The sequence below is a fragment of the Saccopteryx leptura genome, chromosome 2 (assembly GCF_036850995.1).
Source record: "Saccopteryx leptura isolate mSacLep1 chromosome 2, mSacLep1_pri_phased_curated, whole genome shotgun sequence".
Lineage (NCBI taxonomy): Eukaryota > Metazoa > Chordata > Mammalia > Chiroptera > Emballonuridae > Saccopteryx > Saccopteryx leptura.
The window spans coordinates 350,603,296-350,621,813 of record NC_089504.1 but is presented as its reverse complement, the minus strand read 5'-3'; the positions used below and the strand labels follow the sequence as shown (position 1 = coordinate 350,621,813).

The window sequence follows — 18,518 nt, the reverse complement described above, 5'->3', positions numbered from 1 at the left end:
GTAAGATAAAGGAAGGGGCGCGCGCCCATTCTTTAGTCCACACTCTGTTGAGGACCCAGCCGCACCCCAGCAGCAACATCTCTGGCCCAGGCCGGGCTGGGGGGCTGGGGAGGCAGAGCAGCGAAGGGGGGAGATGTGCGGTGGACTCCCTTCCCTTCCCTCCTCTCTGTTCCAACTCCCAAATTGGGGGCCGGGCCAGGCCGCTCTGATTGGCTGGGGGGCGGGCGGCCGGCTCCCCCTCTCCTAGGGGCCGGGTTCCTCCCCACTCGCCGTCGGGATGGTATAAAAGGGGCCCGGGCCGCTGGTCGGAGCAGACGGGAGTTTCTCCTCGGGGTCGGAGCAGGAGGCACGCGGACTGTGAGGCCACGCATGAGCGGACGCTAACCCCCACCCCAGCCGCAAAGAGTCTACATGTCTAGGGTCTAGACATGTTCAGCTTTGTGGACCTCCGGCTCCTGCTCCTCTTAGCGGCCACCGCCCTCCTGACGCACGGCCAAGAGGAGGGCCAAGAAGAAGACAGTAAGTCCCAAACTTTGCGGAGTCCAGGGCTACTTGCTGTCGCACCCTGCGCCCGGGTGTCCGCCACTTCGGCAGAGACTCGGGATGCTCCGGAGACTCGGGGCTGGAAGGGAAATGATGAGGGCGCTTCCTTGGCGCCCTGGGTGAGAAGGGAGTGCGCCCTGGGTGGCGGGTGGAGGTGATCGCCCCCGGCAGCGGGAGTGGAGGAGGAAGCTTGGCGTGAGTTAGCACCGGAGGGAGTCCGCAGCGCGCACGGTGGAATACAACCGAGGGGAAAGGGGGTCTGAGCGCGGGGCGGGGGAAAGTCCGTCGAAGATGGGCTGGGGGCGCCGACTTAGGAGTTTGAGTCCAAGATGTAAAAGCGATCAGGAAGACTGTGGGATGATTCATAAGGAAAGATTGTTTGCCTTCTCTTCAGGCTAGACAGTGTTGCTGGGACCGCGGGGGTGCTGGGCTGAGGGGGGAGGGGGCGCAGAGAGTAGGCGGGTTGGAGGATGAGAAACTTTGGAGCTGACCGGGCAGGGTGGGGCTCTTGCGCCCTCTGCTGATCAATATTGAGAACCGCGCCTCCCAGTCCAGCACTGCACTGCTCAGGGGCTGGAGCGGGGAGCCTGGGGTTATTGCGGAGTGTGGACCCCCACCTCCTGATTTAGAAAATAAAAGTGGAGGTAGAATGGCCCCTGTCTCTAAAAGAAGTGTCCAATCCAGAGGAATTGCTTAGTGTTGCCCGCCACCTAGTGGCCATCTAGGCAGACGCCCGCGCGGTGGGCCTGATTAACTTCGTTACTATTTGCGGACTTTTTGGTTCTTTGGCTAAGGAATGACTCAGAGCCACTGGTTGGCTTTGGAAAATGGGGGTTGTCCCAGAGAGAAGGTTTTGAGATGTCTGGGCGGTGGAGGTTAGGGCGTATACAACTTTGGGGGTACATTTCAAGTCTCCCGGCAGGACCCGACGCCAATCCGCCCCTCCCCACCCCCATAACCCCGCCCACGCCATCCCACCTGCCAGGGAATGGGGCGGAATGGGGGCTGGACCTCTCATCTCTCCTCCCATCCCCTCCTCCTGTCGCCACCCAGACCACTCCCCACAAGCCTGCCCTCTTGATGGGGCCCCTCCTGTTCTCACCCCCCCCACACACACAGACACACTCAACCCTCCCCCCCACACACACACTCAAACCCCCCCCCACACACACACACACTCAACCCCACACACACACACACTCAACCCCCCCACACACACACACTCAACCCCCCCCCACACACACACACACACACAACCCAAAGGCTTTTTATTTCACTTGGCCTCAGCACCAACGGGCTGAGGTTGGAATTGGAAGCAACCCCCGCCTAAAGCTTTGTTTAAATTCCTGAGAACTGGAAAGAGTTATAGCCGCTCTGGCCAGGCGCCTCGGCGCTGTCACTGGCGCTGATGAGGAGCAGATGAGCTTATGAGCTTTTAAGGATTTGGGGAAAGGAGGTGGGGGAGGAGGAGGAGGCGGGAAGTGGAAACTCTAAGTATGTCTCTAAGACAGAAGGGACGAGCGGGCAGGGTTGGGGTCCCTGAGCCCTGAGATGGGGGTCTCGGGCGCCCCTGACAGCCTCGCTTTCCCCCTCGTACCCCAGTCCCACCAGTCACCTGCGTACAGAACGGCATCAGGTACCATGACCGAGAAGTATGGAAACCCGAGGTCTGTCAGATCTGTGTCTGCGACAATGGCAACGTGTTGTGCGACGACGTGATCTGCGAGGACACCAAGAACTGCCCCGGCGCCGTAGCTCCCCCGGGCGAGTGCTGCCCAGTCTGCCCCGACGGCGAGGGTACGGCTCCTTTGGGCCTGGGCTTGGGCCTGGGGCTGGAGCTGGAGCTGGGGCTGGGGCTGGGGCTGGGGCTGGGGAGGACAGAATAGGACAGGACGGGACGAGGCCGCTCCCTCGGAGCCTGGGAGGCCTCGACCGCTGGGGCACTGAAGCAAACCTTCATCTCACCCTTGTTTCTTCTCCTTCTAGTGTCGCCTACGGACCTAGAAACCCCAGGAGTCGAGGTAATTCTCTGCTCTGACTTTTGCCACTTCTCCCATGACTCCTCACGGCCCGCCCTTCTCTAACCCGGCTTCTTTTGTTTCTTTTCCTCTAACCCCAAAGGGACCCAAAGGAGACACCGGCCCCCGAGGCCCAAGGGTAAGCGTTTTGCATTCTGCTCTTGAGGGCTGAAGGTGGGCGTGGCCCTGGCAGGTGCTCACGCTGCTTGTCCTCTCCTGCTCCAGGGACCCGCAGGCCCCCCTGGCCGAGATGGCATCCCTGGACAGCCCGGCCTTCCCGGACCCCCCGGACCTCCCGGACCCCCTGGCCTCGGAGGAGTAAGTAGAGAGTGCTCCTCTCTTTCCTCCTATCCCGTTTTTTTTTTGTTTTGGGGGGGGGGTGGTTGGCAGATGGCATTCTTTATATTTAGAAATAATTTCAAACTTAGAGAAAAGTTGCCAGAATAGTGCGAAGAACTCTCATATACTCTTCACAGTTTGTCACGTTTGCTTTATCAATCTCTGTCTCTGCGTACATAGAATTATGGTTATTTTTCTTACTGAATCATTTGTTTGAGATAAGTTGGTATCATGTCTCTTTGTTCTTAAACTCTTTAGTGGGTATTTCTTGAGAAAAAAGAACATTCTTGTACATGACTATTGCACAATGATTACATTTTGGAAATTTATCACTGATACACTATATCTAATATACAGTCCATATTCAAACTTTGCCAGTGTCCTATAATGCTCTTTATGGCATTCCCCCCCCCCCCCCGCCCCCGATCCCGGATCTAATCCAGGATCGTGAATTGCATGTCTCTTTAGTTTCCTCTCATCTGGAACATTCCTCAGACTTGCTTTGTCTTTTTTAACACTGCAGTTTTTTGAAGAGGCCAGTTGTTTTGTAAACGGCCCCTCCGTTCGGGTTTGTCGGTTGTGTCTTCATGAATAGCTTCCGGGGATGCATTTTTGGCATGACTGTGTCACATGTGATGCTGTTTGTCCTGCTTCGCACAGCCCATCAGGAGGCACATGATGTCCAGTTGTCCCATTATTGGTGATGGCTTCTGCCTTTCAACTCATTGTTCTGGCCCTAATTTCTCATGCATTCTCTCTTGTTTTTTCCTAGAACTTTGCTCCCCAAATGTCTTATGGCTATGATGAGAAATCAACTGGAGGAGTTTCCGTGCCTGGCCCCATGGTGAGCCACCGGGAGGAGTAGAGATAAAGGAGGAGGAGCCCATTGGGGATTTGGACAAGATGGGCCAGCGATGGCATATGGGGGTGACAGAGATAACCTAGGAGGTCAAGATGACCATCAGGACCTCAGAGTCCAGAGAGGATGCGAGACAACTGGGTGGTCCCAACTGAAATCAATGGGAAACAGCAAGGCTACACCCATGTTGCACTTTCCCACAGAGGTGTCATTATGGCCTCCCTTTCTTTTCCTTCTGTAGGGTCCTTCTGGTCCTCGTGGTCTCCCTGGCCCCCCCGGCTCACCTGTGAGTATCCAGGATATCTTCATACATCACCTTGGGATTTGGTCTTTTGGAGGGAGGGTTGGGATCTCCTGGTGAGGTGGGAGAGGGTTGGCTGGGACTTCCCTTTCTAACTCCTCTTTCTCTGTCCTTGTCTTCTAGGGTCCCCAAGGTTTCCAAGGCCCCCCTGGTGAGCCTGGTGAGCCTGGAGCTTCTGTAAGTACCCCCCAAATTGTACTCTCTATATATATACACACTCCCTCACAATACACAAATACACAAATGCATGGACTCTCCACCCCCATCTGGAGTCTTCCTTACCTCCTCCTTTCAATGTCAGCCTTCCCCTTCTTTCCTTACCCTGGCAATTCTAACTTCCTCTCCTCCTTTCTCCTCTAGGGTCCCATGGGTCCCCGTGGCCCCCCTGGCCCCCCTGGCAAGAACGGAGATGATGTAAGTAGCCCCCATGGAAGATAACATCTGACCCTTACTGTCTCCGCAAGCTAGGGCCCTGTAATCTTCACCCAGTGTCCTGCCCCGCCACCTCTGAGGGTAATACCCAGAGAAAAGAAGGAAAGTTCTCCCCGATGCACAGGGCTGCCCTTAAACAATCTGCACCCTTTGTAGGATGTTTCCTCACTCTCTCCAACAGGGTGACTACACCTCCCCACACTCTAGCCACCTTACAGCAATCCCCACCCCCACCCCTGAGGGAGAGTGATTTCCTAAGTTTAATTGCTTTGGGCACCTCAGATTTGCTCTCCATATGGTGAGATTAAAATGTTGGGGACAGAAATAAACAGAAATTCTTTGGGAGGGAATTAAAATTCACCAAACAAGGGTTTCATGATAGATTTAAATTGTGCTCTAAGTTCAAAGAGAAGATTCTGCGCCCCTAAGTCTGACCTTCCCCAGTCCCACGAAGGTTCAGACCCTCTACTTTCCCAGCCCAGGGGCGTGAGCGTGACGACCTTTTCTCTCCCTCCCAGGGTGAAGCTGGAAAGCCCGGTCGTCCTGGTGAGCGGGGGCCTCCTGGGCCTCAGGTGAGCAAGGCAGTGTGGCTGGCCCCTGGCTTGGCTGTATCGCGGCCTCACGTGAGAGCTGTGTCCAGAGTGACATCTTCTAATGGCCCTGCCTTTCTTTTCTCTCTAGGGTGCTCGGGGATTGCCCGGAACAGCTGGTCTCCCTGGAATGAAGGGACACAGAGTGAGTTCCCTGAGTCATTGAAGCTCCCAAAGTCCTAGCATCCCACCATTCCACCCAAGGGTCCTTCCCCAAAGGACCCTGGTATATGTCCTGGTGGGTGGCAGCTACAGAAGTCCCAGGGGACAGAGTAGATATCCAAAATAACTTCCCGCCATTAGGAGAGAAATCTCGAGAAGGGCCCTGGGTGGGACCCAGGGCTGGTTGGGGTGTTAGTCTAGCTCCGAGACGGGGGAATGGCAGTGGAGACGTCCTGGGGCTCCTTCTCAGGACTGGGTGGGTGTCAGGGTGGTCCCCCCACACACACAGAGTCTTACCTCGGCCCTTCTTTCTGTCTTAGGGCTTCAGTGGTTTGGATGGTGCCAAGGGAGACGCTGGTCCTGCTGGTCCCAAGGTAAGAGGCTGTCTCTGTGTCACAGTCCCCCACTTCCCACCCGGTCCCACCACGAGTGGATTCCTAATTCTGTTCTCTACTCGATAGGGTGAGCCCGGTAGCCCTGGTGAAAACGGAGCTCCTGGTCAGATGGTGAGTGTGTCCGGTTCCAGGAGGAAGTGAGGGAGTAGTGTGCAGGGGCAAGATGGGGGCTTGGGGAGGAGCGTGCCTCCCGTCTCACTGGTTTTCTTGGTTCTGTTGTCAGGGCCCCCGTGGTCTGCCCGGTGAGAGAGGTCGTCCTGGACCCTCTGGCCCTGCTGTAAGTATCCTTGGGCCCTTGGGGGGTCCCTGGGCTCTGGAAGGAGTTCCCCGGGAGCTAGAAGGACGGGCCAGTGCTCAGGGGGTGTAACTGGGCTTGCCTTTTCTCATGCAGGGTGCTCGTGGGAATGATGGTGCTACTGGTGCTGCTGGACCCCCTGTAAGTATGAACCCTTGACTTCAGTGCCCCGGGGGGGCAGGGCCCTCAGTCAGCCTGGGGATAACACTGGGGATGGCTCATGTTGGTCTGAATCCCAAGACCACTTCTGTCCCAGGATGTGACTTACAGCTGCCCTCTTCTTTCTTGCTAACATCTCCCTTTCCTTCACAGGGTCCCACTGGTCCCGCTGGTCCTCCTGGCTTCCCCGGTGCTGTTGGTGCTAAGGTGAGACCCCTGCCCTCCTCCTAGCATAGCTCCCACTGGCCGAGATGTCTCCTTGCTCCCAAACCAGAGGGACCAAGAATGGCAAGAGAGAAATTCATTCCCCAACATCTTTGTCATGGGGTCCCTTTCTCTGATTGTGGAGTCCTGATTCTTGATTTTCTGTTCCTACTCTTCAACCCCCACCTCCTAAAGGTGAGGTTGGGCTCCCAGGGTGGCCTCTGACAGGTCCTTTCTCCCGATCCAGGGTGAAGCTGGTCCCCAAGGAGCCCGAGGTTCTGAAGGTCCCCAGGGTGTGCGTGGTGAACCCGGCCCCCCTGGCCCCGCTGGTGCTGCTGGCCCTGCTGTAAGTGTTGCCTCCAGTGCCCCTGTGCCCTGCCCAACTCAGAGTCCCTGCCTGTCACTCACCCACCTTTTTCTCTGTCACAGGGAAACCCTGGTGCTGATGGACAACCTGGTGCTAAAGGTGCCAATGTAAGTGTCCTGCAGGTTTCAGAGATGCCCCTGGTGGTCACTTCCCCCCTTGCCCTGTGCCTGTCACCCATAGGCTCAACTTTTTCTGTCCCCCTACAGGGTGCTCCTGGTATTGCTGGTGCTCCTGGCTTCCCTGGTGCCCGAGGCCCCTCTGGACCCCAGGGCCCCAGTGGAGCCCCTGGTCCCAAGGGTAACAGCGTAAGTACGAGTCTCTTATTTCTGCCCCATTCTTTGCTGGCTTCAGTGTGGCCCTTGTCTGGGGATCGAGGCCCACTGAGCACCCCCAACTCTGCTCATTCTCTTCTCCTCCTCGGCAGGGTGAACCTGGTGCTCCCGGCAACAAAGGAGACACTGGTGCCAAGGGAGAACCCGTAAGTCCCCTTGCCGCTCAGCCCGTCTGCGTGGGAGCCCCTTGAGGAAGGTCCCGGGAGGAATGGGAGCCCCTGGTGCTGGAGGCCCAGCCTCAAGCTAGCTGGGGAGCTGGCCCCAGGACGCCCTCACGACAGGCTGTCCCCTCCTGTCTGCCGTCTCCAGGGCCCCACTGGTATTCAAGGACCCCCTGGCCCTGCCGGGGAGGAAGGAAAGCGAGGCGCTCGAGGTGAGCCTGGACCTGCCGGCCTGCCCGGACCCCCTGGCGAGCGGGTAAGTGTCCCCTTCTCTGTCCTTGGTGCCCACCCGCCCGGCGCCCCATGTCTGAGCTCACTGACCCCCTCTCCTCCTGCAGGGTGGACCTGGTAGCCGCGGATTCCCTGGTGCTGATGGCATTGCTGGCCCCAAGGTAGGCTGTCTTCCTGGCTGGGGGCGGACGCTGCTGCTCCCCGGCCCTCTGCCTTCCTCTTCCAGATGTAGTCAGCCCCCTTCCACCCCACTGCCCGGTGCTTCATGCTGCGGCCATGGCCTGTCTTCACACTTGGCCTCTCCTTGGCCTCCCCTCCTCCAACGATGCCCCTCGAAGCCCCCACCTTCCTGGGAGGAAGAAGATGCTAGCCCCCGGTAAAGAGGCCTGGACTTGAGGCCCCAACTGTTTCTGTGATGCCTCCCCTACCAGGGTCCCGCCGGTGAACGTGGTTCTCCTGGCCCTGCTGGCCCCAAAGGTTCTCCTGGTGAAGCTGGTCGCCCTGGTGAAGCTGGTCTGCCTGGTGCTAAGGTGAGACCCCAGCCCTCAGCCCAGCTTGGCCCCGGACCCTGCCTGTCCTGTGTTGGGTCTGGATAAGGCCCCCTGGAGCAGGACCAAGGTTCTGCCTTCTGCAGAACCTCAGCCTCCACGGGTCTCCTCCCCTCCCCTCCCCTCCACCACCCTTCTCCTGAGCCCTCTCACGCTCTCTGCTCCCCCCTAGGGTCTGACCGGAAGCCCTGGCAGCCCTGGTCCCGATGGCAAAACTGGCCCCACGGTAAGTATCCCTCTCTCGAGACCCCTTCCCACTCCTCTGGCCACCCACCCTCTCTTCTCACCTCTGCTTTTGTGACTTCCACCCTCAGGGTCCCGCTGGTCAAGATGGCCGCCCTGGACCTCCAGGCCCCCCCGGTGCCCGTGGTCAGGCTGGTGTGATGGGATTCCCTGGACCTAAAGGTGCTGCTGTGAGTATTCAGCAAGGAGCATCACAGAGCCAGGGACAGGCACCCTGGGAGGCGACAGTCCCGGCTTCTGGGCCCAGCTTTGCCACTGACCTGCTCTGTGGCTTCAGGCCACTCACTGCCCTTCTCTAGACCCAGTCTCCTCATTCATAAAATAAGAGACCTCTCCTGGGACCACAACCACTGCTCTGTCCCTGGAAATAAGTGTTGTTGGTGTCCCCACGCACACACACATGGAGATGGGCTAGGCCTTTTATATCATAGTCACCCCCAAATCTTGGGGGTTCTTTGAGGTCCCAATGGGGATATCCAAGGGGACGAGGGTCCCCGCAGGCCTGTGGCCGGGAGAAGGGAGGGGAGAGGGTGGTGGTAGGGGCACAGGTGGAGGGGCCAGCAGGAGAGTCAGCAGAGGCCGCCCCTCAGGGCCAGAGCTGCTCGATAAGAAAGTCCCTTTAAAATTCCACTCAAAGTAAACAGGAGGGACCCACAGGGCCCTGGCTTCCCGCTTCAGCCCTGACTCTTCACTCTTTCCCCCAGGGAGAGCCCGGTAAAGCTGGAGAGAGAGGTGTTCCTGGACCCCCCGGCGCCGTGGTGAGTCTCTCGCACACCCCCTGCAGGGGGCGCAGGAGCCGCACCGCCCACCACGGGGCACCAGAACCCCCAGCCCCAGGCGCTGCCCACCTGCCCCTCTCCCTCGGCCAGCTCACCACCCTGAGTGCTTCTTTGCTGTCTCCCCACAGGGTCCTGCTGGCAAAGATGGAGAAGCTGGTGCTCAGGGACCCCCTGGCCCTGCTGTAAGTGTCTGACGGGAAGGCCTGGGGACGGGGCACAGAGGAGCAGGAAAGGGGAAACACTCCCGCCCCAACTCCTCAGGGCCTTCCCTTGACCACAGCATTCTCCCCTGGCAGGGTCCCGCTGGTGAGAGAGGTGAACAAGGCCCTGCTGGCTCCCCCGGATTCCAGGTGAGGCCTCAGCACTGTCAGAGGGGGGGGGCAGGGGTGAGTTCCCCTTTGTTCTCTCCTGGATTCTAATCTCCTACTCTTCCTTCCCCCGCATTTCCCACCTCCAGGGTCTCCCTGGTCCTGCTGGTCCTCCCGGTGAAGCAGGCAAACCCGGTGAACAGGTAAGAGGTAGCAGCAGCAAGCAAGGCAGGAATGCAGGGAATACAGAGAGAAAGGCCAGCCTCTGTCAATCAGACACCGTCAGCTAGAAGGATCAAGGTTAGACAGCAGGAAGGACTTCCCATCAGGAAGGGAGCTACACAGAGGGAAACAGGGAGCTGCACTTGTGCATGATAGGATCTGGAAGGAGCTCCTCAGCTGCTAGTCTAAAAATGACTGCCTTGTAGAGATACTGGAATATTCTGGCTTTCCCCACAACCCAAAGTTGGGGGTGTGTATCCTCGACATCTCAAGGAGGAGTAGCGAGTAGAGGCAGGATCCTACTCCAGTGCTGCGAAGGCACTGGTCTCTAACCACTGACCCAGAGGCCACCCCGCGGCAGGAGGGCAGGGGTGCTTTCTAGTGCCAAGGGCCCAGGTGGCCTTTGCTCACTGTCTGTCCCTCTCTCTCCCTCAGGGTGTTCCTGGAGACCTTGGTGCCCCTGGCCCCTCTGGAGCAAGAGTAAGTAGAGCCTCTGCTACTTTCATTCAGATGCCCCATGCGTGGCCTTGTCCCTGGGGCCACCATCACGTGTCCTGTCCTTCCTTTCCTCCTAGGGCGAGAGAGGTTTCCCTGGTGAGCGTGGTGTGCAAGGCCCTCCTGGTCCTGCTGGTCCCCGCGGATCCAACGGAGCCCCTGGCAATGATGGTGCTAAGGTAAAGACAGCACAGGGGCCAGGCACCCCCCTTCCTGCGACAAGAGACATCTAGCTGCGACCAAACCCATCTAGATGTGAGGGCAGGGTGAGGGGACAGGCTGAGGTGGGGTCCTCTTGCAGCCTGAAGTTCTGGGCTGCGAGCTCTTCCTCTTAGCTGGTGCCTACCTTTGGCCTCAGAACTGAGCCTGGGAGGTATTCAGGGGGGGCTCAAGGCTATGGCCTGGACGTGCAATCTCAGGCCTCACCCCAGTCCTCTTTGTTGTCACACAGGGTGATGCTGGTGCCCCTGGAGCCCCCGGCAGCCAGGGTGCCCCTGGCCTTCAGGGAATGCCTGGTGAACGAGGTGCAGCTGGTCTCCCCGGCCCTAAGGGTGACAGAGTGAGTTCAGCGTCCTCCCCGACCCCGTGTGGTTCCCATTCTCCGTCCACTCCTTCAGCCTCTGTCCCATCCCTGCGGTCTTTCCTCTCCTGAGTCCTCCCTTCTTTCTCTCTTGGGCCTTTTTGCTGATGAATCCTCTACCTGTGGTCCAGGCACTTCTTTCCTCATGAGTTACCTTGGCAACGAGAGGTGGGGCTTCCTCCTGAATGGGGGATCCTGTATTCCTCCTTCTACACAAGGCAGGGCCTCTTCACCTCCTCAGGCACCTTTTGCTCTGTCCAGTCTTGAGTCTTCGGCTGGATGGGGGCAGGGCAAAGCTGGGGAGGGGTCTTCAGCGACAGCAAGACACAATAGCTCGCCTTCTTGCCCCACACTGGAAGTCTCAGGCTTTCCCATGTTTGTAGGGCGATGTTGGTCCCAAAGGTGCTGATGGTGCTCCTGGCAAAGATGGTGTCCGAGGTCTGACTGGCCCCATTGGTCCTCCTGGCCCTGCTGGTGCCCCTGGTGACAAGGTGAGGTGGCTGCCTCCCCACCTTCTTTCTTCACACAGATTTCTCAGCAAGCCTGGGCAGGGATCTGTGGGGGGAGCTGGCAACCCGAGGGTGGGGGAACACGGCGGGGGGTGGGGGAGGCTCTCCTGAGATCATCTGCCTGGAGTGTGTAGGGTGGGCCCTGACCGTGAGCCTCTTGTCCCTCCTCCTCAGGGTGAGAGCGGTCCTAGCGGCCCTGCTGGTCCCACTGGAGCTCGTGGTGCCCCCGTAAGTACAGAAGACCCGGTTAACACCCCATTGTCGGCCCTTCTCTCCCTCCACACGGCCCTCAGTCCTCTTCCTCTCTCTCCCCCACCTTTGCGCTCATCCCTGGTCCCTGGAGAATGTTCCTCGGGGCTTCTCCCTCTCCCCTGTCCCTCCAGCGCCCCACCCACCTCCCCCATGTCAGGGCAGCTCTCCAGTTTGCCTCGTTTTCTTCTAGGGAGACCGTGGTGAGCCTGGTCCCCCCGGCCCTGCTGGCTTTGCTGGCCCCCCTGTAAGTAACAAGATTTCCTCCATTTTTCATCACCAACTGGGATGGGGGGACCTTGGGTGACTGGATGGAGGTAGAGGCATCACCTGAGTTGGGAAGGAGGATGGGGAGAGGATTGTCTCCCATTCAAGCATCTTCCCGCCTGGAGTTACTGTCCTAGCCCAGCCCTGCACGACAGTCTGACTTGTCACATTGGCATGTCCCTCTCCTCTGCTCACCACACTCCCTCTTCCTCCAGGGTGCTGATGGCCAGCCTGGTGCTAAAGGCGAACCCGGTGATGCTGGTGCTAAAGGCGATGCTGGTCCCCCCGGCCCTGCTGGAGCCGCTGGTCCCCCTGGCCCCATGGTAACCATCTCACCCTCTGGGCCCCCAGCTGCCAACAGGCCTGGACCCAGGGCCGGCCCGGCCTGAATGCCTCTGTGCTCTCCTACAGGGTAACGTTGGTGCTCCTGGACCCAAAGGTGCTCGTGGCAGTGCTGGTCCCCCTGTGAGTATCTTATTTCCTTTGTGTCTCTGCGGAGACTCCCAGCTCTAGTTTGGACGTCGGGGTGGCCAGTGAAAAGGTTGTTCTCCTCCTGACTGTCTCTGTCCTCTCCTGCCAGGGTGCTACTGGTTTCCCTGGCGCTGCTGGCCGAGTCGGCCCCCCCGGCCCCTCTGTGAGTATCTGCAATGGAGACCGCTGCTCTGGGAGGCGGGGCTGGGGGCGCAGACTGTCAGGAGCGCTGCGAGCCTGACTGAGGCCTCAGCGATGCTCCAGAAGCCACTGGAATCTGACAGCCCCTCTTCTCCTCATTCAGGGAAATGCTGGTCCTCCTGGTCCTCCCGGCCCTGTTGGCAAAGAAGGCGGCAAAGGCCCCCGTGGTGAGACTGGCCCTGCTGGACGTCCCGGTGAAGTTGGTCCCCCCGGACCCCCAGGCCCTGCTGGGGAGAAAGGATCCCCTGGTGCTGACGGACCTGCTGTAAGTGCGAGCCCCGGAGGGGTCTGGGGGAGCGTGGCCGCTGGCCACCGCAGGGGGCTTCACTGCTGTCTGCCTCCCGCAGGGCGCTCCCGGCACTCCTGGACCTCAGGGTATTGCTGGACAACGTGGTGTGGTCGGCCTGCCTGGTCAACGAGGAGAAAGAGGCTTCCCTGGTCTCCCTGGCCCCTCTGTGAGTACCCTCTCACTTTGGGGGACCCCAAGAAGAACTGTCACCGGACTTGGAGGATGCAGGATGGGGGTGGTGGAGCCAATGAACACTGATGTGCTAGAAGACGGGGGGGGGGCACTTTCAGGACCACCCCCACCCCATCTCTGGCCTGACTCTTTCTTCTACCTAAGGGCGAACCTGGCAAACAAGGTCCTTCTGGAGCAAATGGTGAACGTGGCCCCCCTGGTCCCATGGGCCCCCCTGGACTGGCTGGACCCCCTGGCGAGTCTGGACGGGAGGTAAGCAGTCACCAGCCCCGTGCCCGTGCCCTCAGCGTGGCCGTTTTGGCCTTCACCCGAGCCTCCCTCCCCCGGCTGGTGCTCACCCCTCTCCCTCTCTCTGCAGGGAGCTCCTGGTGCTGAAGGCTCCCCCGGACGGGATGGTACTCCTGGCCCCAAGGTAAGACGGCTGCCCCCCAGGGCCACAGCTGCGTCTGCTGTTCCCCTCCCCCGGCCTGGCCCCTTCACCTCGGGCTGACCTGCACTGCCTTCTTCTCCCCTCCCAGGGTGACCGCGGTGAGACTGGCCCTGCTGGACCCCCTGGTGCTCCTGGTGCCCCTGGTGCCCCTGGCCCCGTCGGCCCTGCTGGCAAGAGTGGCGACCGTGGTGAGACTGTAAGTAACTGGGTTCCCACTTGCTACGTCTGGTCGGTCCAGGGCCTCTCCAGGCATGCCTAGCGTCCTTCAGATGGACACCTGACCTCACCCAGGTGGCGGGAGGAGGGGAGGTCTTACGAGGTGGTGGGGTCCTTGACCCCGCTGAAAACACTGAGCCACAGCTCGGCCTCAAGGTCCCTCTCCCAACAGCAGCCCCCCGCAAGGAATGGGGTTGTCCCCAGGGGATCCCCCAGCTTACTTGAAGCCTGAGTTCGTATGAAGTTTCACCTGGCGATTAGGAGGGACGGACACAATGGGAGAGGATGCGAGGAGAGGAGGGTCTGGCTAGGGGGTGGTCTCGCCCTGCAGGGGAGGCTGCGGCAGCCCTCAGCGGGGCCCCCCTGGCCAGCATCTGATGCTCTTTCTGCTCTCCCCAGGGTCCTGCTGGTCCTGCTGGTCCCATCGGCCCTGTTGGTGCCCGCGGCCCCACCGTAAGTGCCCTGCTCTGGCCTTCGTGTCCTCAGGACCCTCATCCAAGTGTGGACAGCGCCCACTCAGTGCTAATGGACCTTCCACCTGAAAACTTTCTCCTCTACTCTTCTAGGGACCCCAAGGCCCCCGTGGTGACAAGGGTGAGACAGGCGAACAGGGCGACAGAGGCATAAAGGGTCACCGTGGTTTCTCCGGCCTCCAGGGTCCCCCTGGTCCTCCCGTGAGTATGCTTAGCACCCCCCCCCCCAGCTGCCATGAGTTTCCTCTTATCGTCTCCCCATGCCTTGCTGGGGGATGGCGAGGAGCACACTTTGACTCAGTTTCCCTCACTGGATAGTTCTTTTCACTCCTCCCTGCTGAGGACTGGGAGCTGAAGCTTTAAGGGCATTTCCACGGAGCTTCTGCAGGGCAAGGGTGCACAGAGAGGGACTGTGGGGCGGGCCTCGACCCACAGACGCCTGAGTAACCGGGCCCGGGGAGCAGGTTGCTGGCTGCACTCGGCCCAGACTGGGCCTGAGTTCTCTTTGCATCTGTCCTCAGGGCTCTCCTGGTGAACAAGGTCCCTCTGGAGCTTCTGGTCCTGCTGGTCCCCGTGTAAGTCACACCTTCTGTCTCTTCTTCTCGGGCCCCAAGTCCAGGCTTACCTCAGGGTCCTTGACCTGGGACATAGGTGTTCCTCACCTCTCTGGGGATGGGTCCAGGGACAGGGGTTGGGGGGAAGGGAAGAAGAGCGGAGACAATTGTGCCCTGCCCCTGGCACCCCCTCCCACTTCCTCCTCCCACGGAATGTTTCCTGGCCCAGCCGTGGGAATGAGCAGTGATGCTCACCATGGGGGGGGGGGGTCTTCTCCATCATGGGTGGTCCTGCGCTTTCTGGCAGACTTTCTTCAACCGTCTTCCCCTCTTCAGGGTCCCCCTGGCTCTGCTGGTGCTCCTGGCAAAGATGGACTCAACGGTCTCCCAGGCCCCATCGGCCCCCCTGGTCCTCGTGGTCGCACTGGTGATGCTGGTCCTGTTGTACGTAGCTTCCCACCCTGTCTGCCCGTGGCCCTCCGAACCCGAGAGTGCTGAAGCCCGGGGAAGCCTCACTCTCCTCCCTTTCTGTGCAGGGTCCCCCCGGCCCTCCCGGCCCTCCTGGTCCCCCTGGCCCCCCCAGTGGCGGTTTCGACTTCAGCTTCCTGCCCCAGCCACCTCAAGAGAAGGCTCACGATGGCGGCCGCTACTACCGGGCCGATGATGCCAACGTGGTCCGTGACCGTGACCTCGAGGTGGACACCACCCTCAAGAGCCTGAGCCAACAGATCGAGAACATCAAGAGCCCTGAAGGCAGCCGCAAGAACCCCGCCCGCACCTGCCGCGACCTCAAGATGTGTCACTCTGACTGGAAGAGCGGTGAGCACACACCACCCTGTCCCAGTCCCCCTCCTCCTGCCACGACAGGGTTTAGCCCTGAGGGGCTTCGATGCCCACGTGTGCACCGTCTCCCGGACTTCCCCTGACTCCGTCTTGCCCTGTCCCATTGTAGGAGAATACTGGATTGACCCCAACCAAGGCTGCAACCTGGACGCCGTCAAGGTCTTCTGCAACATGGAGACGGGTGAGACCTGCGTGTTCCCCACTCAGCCCAGCGTGGCCCAGAAGAACTGGTACATCAGCAAGAACCCCAAGGAGAAGAAGCACATCTGGTTCGGCGAGAGCATGACCGACGGATTCCAGGTGGGCGGGCTGAAGCCTGGAGCCACTCTCACAGGATGGGCTGGCCGGGGGCTCAGAAGGGGCACGAGGGAAGGTCCCGAGTACTCGGGACCCACGCTGGGTGTGACAGACAGAGCCGGGCTGGGCAGCAGGGGTCCTGGGCCTGAGATGCTGGCTCAGACCTAAGGTACTCGTGGGCAAGTGATGCCACCGCTGGACGTGGGAGTTCCCTGGGACGCTCTCCAAGGATTCCAGGGAGGGAGGCCAAGACGGGAGGCTCCATAGGCACTCACTCTTCACCCTCCCTGCCCCTTGCAGTTCGAGTACGGCGGCCAGGGCTCCGACCCCGCCGATGTGGCCATCCAGCTGACCTTCCTGCGCCTCATGTCCACCGAGGCCTCCCAGAACATCACCTACCATTGCAAGAACAGCATCGCCTACATGGACCAGCAGACAGGCAACCTCAAGAAGTCCCTGCTCCTCCAGGGCTCCAACGAGATCGAGCTCCGGTCCGAGGGCAACAGCCGCTTCACCTACACTGTCACCCACGACGGCTGCACGGTGAGTCCCTGGCGGGGGCCCCTCTCTGGGCTTTTGCTTTCCGGGCAGGCCACAGTTCTCCGCACACTCTGTCATTCCCGCTCGGTGACGCCCCTCTCCCGTTATCTCCCCTCCACCCCAGAGACACACCGGAGCCTGGGGCAAGACAGTGATCGAATACAAAACCACCAAGACCTCCCGCCTGCCCATCATCGACGTGGCCCCCTTGGACATTGGCGCCCCAGACCAGGCATTCGGCATCGACATTGGCCCCGTCTGCTTCCTGTAAACTCCCTCCACCCCAATCTGGCTCTCTCCCACCCAACCCAGTTGCCCCTGATCCTGGAAACAGACAAACAACCCAAACTGAATCCCCTAAAAAGCCAAAAAAAAAAATGGGAAACAATTTCACATGGACTTTGGAAAAATTTTTTTTCCTTTGCATTCATCTCTCAAACTTAGTTTTTATCTTTGACCAACTGAACATGACCAAAAACCAAAAAACACATTCAGCCTTACCAAAAACAAAAAAAAAGAATAAATAAATAACTTTTTAAAAAAGGAAGCTTGGTCCACTTGCTTGAAGACCCATGTGGGGATAAGTCCTTTTCGGCCCAACGGGCTTATAATACCCCAACGCTGCCCTTTTCTGCTCCTTTCTCCATGCCTTCTTGGGGCCTCCCCTCCACTGCTCCCCAAATCTAAGACTCCCCAAAAGACACAGGAAACCATGCCTTGTCCGCCCAGCAACCAAAGGCAATGCCCAAACATCCTAGTGGCCCACCACTCCCAGCCCGCTCCCCTCACCCAGCACCCCCCAAACCCTGGGGGGACCTGGGCTTTTCAGACTGCCGAAGAAGCCTTACCGTCTGGTGTCCCCTGGCCACGGCCACGTACCCGTCTTCGTTTTTGAGGAGCGCATGCCGGGGGACCACTGGCCCTTCATCGCCAAGCCTGGAGGAAAGTCAGGAGGGGGCACGACAGAGCGGACACGTGCCAATCCCCACGCAACAGGGCTGGATGGGAGAGACTGCTCTGTTCCTCGTGTAACTGTGTTGCTGAAAGACTACCTCTCTATGTGTCACCGGGGCAACTGCGCGGGGGCGGGGCAGGGCGGGGCACGGTGCCCGGGGCTCCCCGTTTTATATCAAAGGTGCTACATCTCTGTGATGGGGCGGGGTGGGGTGGCGTGGCAAGGGGGTCACTGGTGCTATAGAAGTCGAGACGCCGCCCTGCCCCCACCAGGCCAGCAAATGTTCCTTTTTGTTCAAAGTCTTTTGAATCCTTTGGTTCTTTTTTTTTTTTTTCCTTGTGGATGGGGACTCATGTGAATTTTCTGAAGGTGCTATTTAACACAGGGGAGAGTGTGCCACTCACCCTCAGCCTCTCTCCCCACCCCTCGCCTGCTCGGGCCTCTCTCTCCAGACCTCTCTCTCCCTGAACCCCACCCTCAGCTGCCTCCCATCCTCACATCGCTCTCTTAGTCTGTCCTGCGCCCTCTCTCCTGGGTTTTGGAGCACAAATTTCCCAAAGCACAAAGCAGTTTTCCCCCTGGGGTGGGAGGAAGCAAGAGACTCTGTACCTATTGTGTGTGTGTATAATAATTTGAGATGTTTTTAATTATTTGATTGCTGGAATAAAGCATGTGGAAATGACCCAAACCTATCTGCGGTGGCCTCCTAATTTCCTTCTTGGGAGTTGGGGCGGGGAGACCGGAGAGGGCGCTTTGGGGGCGGGGAGACCGGAGAAGGAGCTTTGGGATGGGGGTGGGCCCCCGCCCTTGTCTTGCCCCTTTGGTCCTCCTCCTCCCCATCTAGCACCTTCCACGGCCCCTCTCCTTTCCTCTTGCCTCTCTATGCCTTAGCCCATTTTCCCCTGCCACCTTCCTTACATGTATCCCCAAAACCTTCTTCCCCCTTGCAATGGATACGAGCAACCCACGTGTGCAGCACCACACACACACACACACACACACACACACACACACACACACACACACACACTTATTCGTTCAGTCCCTGGGCTGCCCAAACCTTATGCCTACTCTCCCACCATATGCCATCAACTCTGCTGCCCTTTCCAGTGCTGTGGGCACCCTGCGGTGTTGGGGGGCATGGGACGGCACTGCCCATGGGGCGCTGGGAGGCCCATGGAGGGAGGTGGACTGGTGAGGTACCCGGAGACCCTCCGCAAGGCCTCTCCTTGGGCACACACGGAGGCTCATCTGGCCTCCTCCCTCCTAGCCCCTCTGAGCTCCTCCCAAGGGGCAACAAGCAGCACAGCACAAAGCAGGTCTCTGAGCCCGGCTGACAGCCCGAGGGGACCTGGAGGGAGGAATCCTCCCGCTCACTCTCCAGGGCTCCCAGGGTAAGGAAGGAGGGAGTCTTCCCAGGGCCTTAGGGAGCTGCTGTCATGGCACTTACAGGATGTTGTCTGGAAGGC

The 18,518-nt window shown here is 59.5% G+C and overlaps 1 protein-coding gene across 1 annotated transcript; it reads left to right on the top strand.

Moving 5' to 3' along the window:
- The first annotated feature begins 300 nt into the window (after window positions 1–300).
- On the top strand, window positions 301–16,599 carry COL1A1 (collagen type I alpha 1 chain). The gene is made up of 51 exons (XM_066364533.1): window positions 301–519; window positions 2,146–2,340; window positions 2,530–2,564; window positions 2,665–2,700; window positions 2,787–2,879; window positions 3,673–3,744; window positions 4,001–4,045; window positions 4,184–4,237; window positions 4,421–4,474; window positions 5,011–5,064; window positions 5,174–5,227; window positions 5,565–5,618; window positions 5,706–5,750; window positions 5,863–5,916; window positions 6,031–6,075; window positions 6,247–6,300; window positions 6,545–6,643; window positions 6,727–6,771; window positions 6,871–6,969; window positions 7,089–7,142; window positions 7,306–7,413; window positions 7,496–7,549; window positions 7,820–7,918; window positions 8,109–8,162; window positions 8,251–8,349; window positions 8,884–8,937; window positions 9,087–9,140; window positions 9,255–9,308; window positions 9,416–9,469; window positions 9,924–9,968; window positions 10,064–10,162; window positions 10,435–10,542; window positions 10,947–11,054; window positions 11,247–11,300; window positions 11,515–11,568; window positions 11,804–11,911; window positions 12,000–12,053; window positions 12,169–12,222; window positions 12,364–12,525; window positions 12,608–12,715; window positions 12,886–12,993; window positions 13,100–13,153; window positions 13,260–13,367; window positions 13,787–13,840; window positions 13,954–14,061; window positions 14,382–14,435; window positions 14,751–14,858; window positions 14,951–15,233; window positions 15,367–15,557; window positions 15,855–16,097; window positions 16,219–16,599. The coding sequence occupies exons 1-51, from the start codon at window positions 429–431 to the stop codon at window positions 16,363–16,365; spliced, it is 4,374 nt and encodes a 1,457-aa protein (XP_066220630.1). The 5' UTR covers window positions 301–428; the 3' UTR covers window positions 16,366–16,599.
- Window positions 16,600–18,518: the final 1,919 nt, after the last annotated feature.

Excerpts from the sequence above, each read along its gene's own strand:
- COL1A1 (XM_066364533.1), top strand. The coding sequence starts at position 429 with ATGTTCAGCTTTGTGGACCTCCGGCTCCTGCTCCTCTTAGCGGCCACC. Across the intron at positions 7,919-8,108 it reads CTGGTCTGCCTGGTGCTAAG|GGTCTGACCGGAAGCCCTGG; the intron begins GTGAGACCCCAG and ends GCTCCCCCCTAG. Across the intron at positions 9,969-10,063 it reads CTGGCCCCTCTGGAGCAAGA|GGCGAGAGAGGTTTCCCTGG; the intron begins GTAAGTAGAGCC and ends CTTTCCTCCTAG.